The following is an 8,741-nucleotide window of genomic DNA, read 5'->3' as shown; positions in this document are numbered from 1 at the left end:
GTCTCCTTCTCTGTAGACATTCAAAACCTGCATGGACACCTTCCTGTATGACCTACGGTAGGTGATCCTGCTCTGGCAGGGGAGCTTGACTAGATGATCTTTCAAGGTCTCTTCCAACCCCTAACATCCTTTGATTCTGTATGTGATTCTGTGATTTGTGAAAAAATGCTTTATAATGAGTAAATGAATATAGGTAGTTCAGAGACTCACATATAAGTGTTCATGTGGTCCATTACTGCTAAGATCTTGATGTTTAATGTTAAACATTAGAGTGAGATGCATTTTCTCTTTAAGGTATGCAGCCCCTCATGTATTCTGTTCAAGAAGCATTAAATTCTCGACCATGTTGGACTCGTGTTGGGACAGATATTTGTTACTATAAGTAAGTAACCCAGTCAAACATGCTGAAGATTAGTACAAGGTACAATTTTTGAGGAGAAATATTTGTTTCTGAGTTTGATAATTCTATTTTAATAGTTCTGTTTTGAGCTATTCTTCCTGAAGTACTATGGAGAGTAACAGAAGTGATCAAAATATATAGGGTCTTACTTTGTTAATGCACTTCCAATAATTAAGGTTCAGCTTTGATAATTTTGTCAGAAATTGTATACTGTTCCAGAGAAGCTTTTAAGGAAATTCGTGTAGGCATGCTTGCTTGAAATCTTAACAGTGATTTCGAGTAGTGCTTATCACGTGGTGCTTGTGGTTAGGCTCTTGTATTCTATGGCGCAGTCATTGTAGAGCAATCCTGGAACACATGATCAGATGGTACAGCAAATTTATGTATTAACCTTCTTGGTCAGCAGTTGTTTGCTTCCTTTTTCTTTTGTTTTGTTTTGTTATTGTTTTTATTTCCTCGCCTTTTCCCAGTATGAATAGGTTTGCGTCACTGCTGTAACAAAGTATATTCACAGATGGTGGGAGCGAGTATATTTAGCCTGGAAGTATGCAGAAGAGAAATACAATCACGAGAAATCTTTGTGGCTCTTAGAATTGTGTTTTCAGGAATAATCAATGATATGGAGAAGAAAAATATTCTGATGTGTTTATTGTCTTCATTTTAGAAATCACTTTTCAAGAAGTTCAATAGCTGCTGGAGGTCAGAAAGGAAAATCTTACTACACAATTACATTCACCGTGACTTTCCAACATAAAGATGATGTCTGTTACTTTGCTTACCATTACCCATATACATACTCAACTTTAAAGGTGAGAAGACTATGATCTGTTACGTAGGTGTTTATACTTTTGGACAATGTGAAACATAAGAATTCAGGAGTGAATTATTTTTATTTCTTTATAAAAAGTTTGAAGTGCTCCTTAAAGTGAAGAATTTTCATAAAATACTAATTTTTAGACTGGTGAAAGGTATTCTGAGGAATGGTCTCTGGAAGAATAAAATTGGTAACTTGCAGGCTAAATGGATTTTCTAGGAACTATAATTCATAATTGACTGGAAAAAGTACTAACTGGATAAAGTATTTATGTTTGAGTCAAATGAATCATCCTACTGTTTTACGTATACCCCTTCATAACGGAACTATTCAAGTTACTATATGTAAGATAACAAGACTCCTTTTTAGGATGATGAATTCGCTAAAGAAGTGTTGTGAAGCTTTTAGTACTGAGCAAAACTCTTGCCTGGAATGCCTGTTGCTTGATTGTCATAGCAATAAAAGCGAACTTAGGAGATTCAGTGGGCAGTGTGTAAGAGTGTTGAATGAAGCTTTTTACTAAGCCGTACTTGCTTTTGGAAGAAGTACCTGTTACATATAAGCAGTTGCCTGGCTGCTGAAGCCCAGCGGAGGGACTCGGGGATCTCTGTCCCAGGCTGGTGGACATGGCTACTGCTTTCCTGTTTGCTTGTAGGTTCAACCACTAGCAAGTCCGAGTGTGTATTCCAAAGAGTGAGAGAGAGACACTCACGCAGACACTCTTGCACACCCTTCCTCCATGGCATGGCTAGCTGCATAGGCTGGCATGGACAAGGTGCTGCCTTGAACAACACCTGTGTCTAGCACTACCAGGACTTGCTTAAAAAATAACTGCAGACACCCAAATCTCTTTTCTCCTCTGCATCTGGTAAGGACTGCTGTTCACTAGTAAACGTACACACCCACCCACTCCCTGGAATGACAAGCACATGCATATTGGTGGATGAACAGCACAAATCATTTGTGCCATGCACCTGCCTGGATCCCCGTCTCTTGTACCTGCTGTGCAGATCTCCAGCTGGCAGGGTAGTTCAGCCCGATGCTCACTAGCAAACAGATATACTTGTACACTCATCACACACGTGCTCCAGATGCCAGCATGGACTCTCTGCCCACCCGGTACCCCTGCCTCGACCTGGGACCTCATATGCGCTAGACAGTCCACTTTGGAAGTGTCCTAGCAAATTGCACATGCACCCACTCATGCACACTAGCTTCAGGGAAGACGCATATGCTTGCCCCCCACCTCTAGCAGATGAGATCAGGCACATGGGTTTCTAATCCATGTTCCTACTGTGGATGCTGGCACTGAGACACCCTCCACATACTGTCACAGTATCATCCTGTAGAAAATAATGTATCCTTTGTGCCTTTGTCCTTCTTGAAGCAGTTGGAAAAAAAGACTGGATAAAGAGAAATGTCAGTCAGTCATAGACTTAGAGAATGGTATTTCATGGCCAAAATTATGATGCAAACTCGGACGTTGTTTAAAACAGCAAAAAGAAATATTGATTAAATAGTATCTGTGGAATACACTGTGATACATGATGAAAAAATATTTGAATATTTTTTTTTTTTTTTGTGTGATGAAGATGCATCTTCGGAAGCTGGAATCTATGCACAACCCTCAACAGATATATTTTCGACAAGATGTTCTCTGTGAGACCCTGGCTGGCAACAGTTGTCCTTTAATCACTATTACAGCAATGCCAGAGTCCAATTACTATGAACATATCTATCAGTTCAGTAAGTATGACTTTTCTTTCTCATCAACTGAAAATAATGTAAAGCCAGCTCTTCTAAAAAAAACCAATTAATATTAACTGTTGTGCATTGTAAAAATAACAATGTAAAATAAGATTTACGAATTTCATGAAATTAAGAGGTGTCAATATTCAGGATTTATTTTGTATTTAATAATATTTATTTGTGGTAGTCAAATGAGGACATTCATATACAGATATGGAAGAATATATATATTGATATACTTTAAATTAGTTTCTAGATATTTTTGCATGATACATTTTACAGACAACATTTCTTGGAAAAGAATACTCGACTTCTGAGAAACTTCTTTTCTCCAAATACTTAGGTTATTTGTTTTTCAAAAAACCTTTCATCAAGGCAACACCTAAGCTGCTGCAATTTGAAGAGAGCTTTGGTTATGGCAGCATTCCTGGTTTGTTCCTCCACCTCACTATTTTTTTGGATAATGGAATAAAGCCATCTAAGTCATCATACCATAATTGCCAGCTCAGACTTTTGTTGTGACTGTAGAATTGTCTGACTGAATTTAAAACCATATTGTGAGAGTTCAGTAACTTGCAGTCCTTGCAATAATATTCTGGCAAGCTCTGTTGATAATACTAATACCAAATAATACTCAACACCCAAATACTGTATTTTGCAGTGTAATAAATGAAACTGGCTATTGCCTCTTTTTTCAGTTCAGAAACTGTTATACTTAGCTTGAATCATATTTTGTGACTCTTATGCATACTTCTTTTAGGGAATCGTCCTTATGTTTTCCTGTCTGCTCGTGTACATCCTGGAGAGACTAATGCAAGCTGGGTTATGAAGGGAACACTGGAATACCTTATGAGCAATAATCCAAGTGCCCAATGTTTACGAGAATCTTATATTTTCAAAATTATTCCCATGCTCAATCCAGATGGTGTCATCAATGGAAAGTAAGCATAAAATTTTGCACAAATATGTAACCTGTACTACTAAGTCTTTGCAACTGTTGTTAAAAAAATAAAATTCTAAACTAATCCCAGAAACGTACAAGTGCAACACTTAATATGGAAAAATCCCAACAACCTACAAAATTGCTGGTACTTTTCTGGTTTTTGGTGTTTTAAAGGCATATACATTTTTCTTCCATGAATTTCAGTTTTATAAAAAGTATTTTCAACTGTTCATGGATTATAATAATTCCTATGTGATTTGACATGACATTTTAATTATTGTTCTAAACCACAGGTTTTGACAAGTATGGAGTGTTACATGAGAGCACAGCTGCTTTTAGGAAAAGCTAAACAAGTTCAAGATTATTATGAAAAAAACCAGTCCTTGTATCTGAGAAAGCTTTTGCTATAATTTTTCTATTTTTAAGATTTATTGTAGTTTTTAGAAAGATACGGAAAAGGCTGTTGTCAAGTGTTATTAAAAGGGGGAAGGTTAATAGGTGTGCAAGAGAAAGGGCAAGATTTAATTAGAGTTACTAATATAAATTCTTTCACTTACTGTCACTTAATAAATTTAAGCAATATTTCAGAACTTTTTGATGCTGCTATAAGCATTCAGCAGTCTGTATTTATGTGGTTACAGGAAATCCAAGTGAAATGGAAATATTGGTATGGTGAACCTACAGTCCCTTCTTACCTGCTTACAGGCAGTATTTTAAATGGTTTAGTGAAAAAAATAATAGAAAATCGAACTAGTTAAGGACTTGAGTAGAACCCTGTCTTTGTATATGTACAAGCATATATATAGCCTAACACCTGGAATTAAATAATTCAGAATAGAAGTGAAAGTTTAATACAGGGACAGTTAAGAAGTCTGTCCCAACATAGACCATCCAAAGACAAACATACTGAAGATGACTACATGAACTTAAGTTTCTGCAAGTTTAAAAGTTATTGCTGATTATTGACTGAATACAGAGATGATATTTATTTGTTCACTGAGTAGTTTTGTTTTGGGGTTTTTTTTGTTTTTGTCACAGCTACTTGTCTCCTGACAACTTCATATTTCAAGTCTTAAATTTCTGGTCTTCATGTTACAGAAGTCAAGACACTAAAACTGTAAAGATACATATATTCATAATTACTGATTTTGGACTAGCATTTAACTAGAATCCCAAGCCTTCAGTTTCAACAGTAAATAAGCAGAATTACAACTGATGTCATATAAGAAGCTACTTCTGAGTTATTTTTAGGCTTTCTGTAACATAACTTAAACCCAAACAATTCTGTTATTTGACGTGTTAGAAAACTGGAGTTTGCTTCTTACCACGCTCCTTCCAAAGAAGCAGTGGTGACAAGAAAAACTTGAGGTGGGGGGGAGGCTTATTTGAAAGTATGATAATACAGACTACATCATGCGTTTTTCCACACCCCCCCCCAATAGCCACCGTTGCTCTTTAAGTGGAGAAGATTTAAACAGACAGTGGCAAAATCCAAATCCAGATCTGCATCCCACTATTTACCATGCTAAAGGGTTACTGCAATATCTGGCTGCTATAAAACGTTTACCTTTGGTGAGTATGTGTGTGTAAGCAATTCTGAATCTTTTAACCTTGTCTTTGTAGCTAGTCTGTAAAGTAAACATTTAACATGGTCTTGTAAACTGTGTCACACTTAAATTTGACATGGAGAACCGATCTGTAAACTTTTAGATCTAAATGTTTCCTTTGCTAGGGTAGAATGTTAAACTTTCCTTAGATGATACCTACATTTTTTTGTCTTAATGCACAAGTTAATTGTATAAGGAGTTTTGTTTCCTAATTGTTTGAAACTTTCAACAATACAAATAAAAATTTTGATTTGCCCTGCTATTACTTTTATAAAATGTGAATTCCATATGCCTTGGCTTTATTTTGCCAACTGATTTTTTTGTAGGTCTACTGCGATTATCATGGTCACTCTCGTAAAAAGAATGTTTTTATGTATGGCTGCAGCATCAAAGAGACAATGTGGCACACAAACGTTAATGCTGCATCTTGTGACATAATGGAAGACCCTGGTTACAGGGTAAGTTTGACGTTTTTACCTTTTTCATTTGGCATGAATTTGGTATATATTTTTTAAGTAACTTCCCAATATTCTGTACACCTAGCAACTTTATAGCATAAGCAGACTTATTTAAAATGCTGTTTTAAGTTTATGACTGTACTTCAGAGTATTTTTAGAGCTTTAAATATTGTGCACTTGTGGAGAAGCACGCACAAACTCCGAGATGGTGGAAAGCGGAATCTGCTTTATTGCAAGCGTGCACACATACTTCTTAGCAAGAAGCACTATTTGTGGGTTACAAACAGGACACCAGACTATGCAGCCAGGGCTGTTATTAGCTCATGTACTTCTCCAGTCACTCTGTTATCACACAGGAAGAACAGACTTTCCCAGGTCTGTTTTGATCATACTCTCCCGTTCACTCCCATGTTCATCTTGTGTACGAGAAGCCTCTTATCTGTCCATTCTCACGGACAAACTCCCAACATGAGCTGTACTCAGCTGGTCAGGGTCTCTTTTGATTATTAGCAAGCAAGAGTTATGTACTTGTTTAGAAAAGAGGTCAAGGACGAAAGTCTTAATTTCACAACGCAGTGCTGCCAGCACAGCTAACTGTAAAATGTAAGGTATCCACATGCACTAATACAGCTAAGGAGTGCTGCTTTTTTTGTTTGTATGTATGTGTGTATGTCTTTATACCAATACACGTCTTGTGTTTGACATTACTATTATAATAAGTACATAGAAACTATGCCTCTGGGCATTTATAATTACTGGATGAAGAAAAAAGTTATTTAAGCATGGCAAACAACATTCTAGCAACAAGACCATAAAACCACTAAATTACTCAGAGAAGTAGTCATTTTTGTGCATGGAAATGGGCAAGATTCCTCTAAAGAAGATTTAAAAAGAGATTTTAAAGGCTCTTAACCAAGCCTAACAGCCAGTCACTGAGAGGAGCTGCTTCGGAGCCTGCTGGCTAGAATCAGAGCCACAGATCTTGGTGTAAAGGCCCAGGGAGCATAGAGACCTGTCCAGAGCTGGCAGCTTTTGGGAGAGATGCTAGTGAGACCTGGGCATTAACAGTGACTTCCCTCATGCCCTTAATAAAAAACCTCAGGGAGCGCAGTGACTAGTCTCTGTGCACACGGACAAGGGACGGGTAGGGAATGTGGGAAAGAAGCGAAGCTCTACAGGTTAATCTTAGTGGTGGTCACTGCCTTACCAGTAGGAGCTCAACTGTAGCCTCTATCAAGCAGAAGGTCATGGTCTCAAAACTCACCAAAATGGATGTGGGAAGCCAGCCGGAGATCTCACTGCCACAGAAACATAGAGCTGTCCAGGTCATGGGCTGCAGGGAGTGCCAGGGCCCATTGCTGGTAATGAGTAGCGGTTATAAGAACTGCTGTGTGTGGTGTGAACAGGTGGACGACATACTCAGCCTGGTGGCAGAGCTGAGAGAACTTGAATGGCTAAGGAGCATCAGGGAAGCAGAACAAGAGACAGATTGGTAGAGCCAGGCTCTGCCCTCTTTGAAACAAAAATGGGGACACCTGCTGGAAAGTATCCTGGATCAGAGGGCCCCAGTATCCCTCCTCTATCAAGCCAAAGGCAAAATCTAAATAATAAAAATGGAAAGAATGAATGGGCCAAGTTCATGCTTGTGGCGGCAGGCGAACTCATTCCTTGCCCATCTCGCCTCCCCAGGTGTCTCTGTACAACAGGTGCCAGGCTCTGGCTGAGGAAGGCCAGCCAAATGAGGATGTGGACGATGGGCAGTTTGTGCCAGAGGTGTCGCACCAGTCACTGAAGCCCACCACCCACATCATGACCACATCCATAGGAAGAAAAAGAAGGGTTATAGTAGTAGGTGACTTCCTCCTGAGGGGAACAGAGAGGCCAATATTTTGGCTAGAACCTACTCATAGGGAAATCTGCAGTCTCCCTGGAGCCTGACTCAAGGATATCACTAGGAGACTCCCCCACCTGGTGCATTTGTCAGACTATTGCCTACTACTGATCTTCCAGACAGGTGGGGAGGAAGATGCATCCCATAGTCTGAAGGGAATAAAGAGAGATTTCAAGGCCTTGGGATGGTTGGTGAAAGAGTCTGGAGTGCAAGTTTTTTTTTCTTCCCTTCTTCCACTTGCAGGCAATAGAATAGAAGGACCCAGTCCATAAATACCTGGCTCCAAGACTGGTGCTATAGGCAGAGCTTTAGGTTGATGATGGCTGCTTTTATAAGATACCAGGCCTGATGGTAATACATGGGAAAGGCTTATCTTGCAGGGGGAGAAGGGTTTTAGGACAAGAATTAGCAAATCTCATTCATAGTGCTTTAAACAAGATTCAAAGGGAGACTGAGTTGTAGCTGGGTTTGCACCAGTGGGGCAGTGTTCTAATATTAGTGAAGACAGAAGGCCTCCAACCCCCAGTGTGAAATCGGTGTGCTCAGCTTGCTCCCTGAAATGCCTGTGCACCAATGCAAGCAGCATGGGGAATAAACAGGAGTTAGAAATCTGTGCGGTCAAGGGCTTGTGATCTGGTGGCAGTTACAGAGACATGGTGGGACAGCTCACATGTCTGGAACGTGGTCATGGATGGCTCTGTCCTTTTTAGGAAAGATGGGCCAACAAGGTGAATAGTGGAGTTCTTTGTGTGAGAGATTAACTAGAATGTATTGAGTTCTGTCCAGGGGAGGATGAAGAGAGTGTTTAGAGTTTGTGGGTGAGAATTAAGGGGTAGGCTAGCATGGATGTGTCCCGGGTTTAGCTAAAAACCCAGTCCT

General features: G+C 39.2%; 1 protein-coding gene across 1 annotated transcript; it reads left to right on the top strand.

Annotated features, from left to right (window-relative positions):
* Positions 1 to 332: 332 nt before the first annotated feature.
* Positions 333 to 7,463, top strand: LOC104277803 (cytosolic carboxypeptidase 1-like; the record flags this gene model as incomplete). The annotated part of the gene is made up of 7 exons (XM_009874559.1): positions 333 to 382; positions 1,065 to 1,209; positions 2,807 to 2,960; positions 3,724 to 3,904; positions 5,349 to 5,478; positions 5,840 to 5,971; positions 7,378 to 7,463. Coding segments are annotated over exons 3-7 (683 nt in total), but the record flags the coding sequence as incomplete, so codon positions are not given.
* Positions 7,464 to 8,741: the final 1,278 nt, after the last annotated feature.

This window comes from Apaloderma vittatum, unplaced genomic scaffold (assembly GCF_000703405.1).
Source record: "Apaloderma vittatum isolate BGI_N311 unplaced genomic scaffold, ASM70340v1 scaffold16050, whole genome shotgun sequence".
Lineage (NCBI taxonomy): Eukaryota > Metazoa > Chordata > Aves > Trogoniformes > Trogonidae > Apaloderma > Apaloderma vittatum.
Note: the sequence above shows the minus strand (reverse complement) of the source record. Positions and strands in the feature narration are given on the sequence as shown.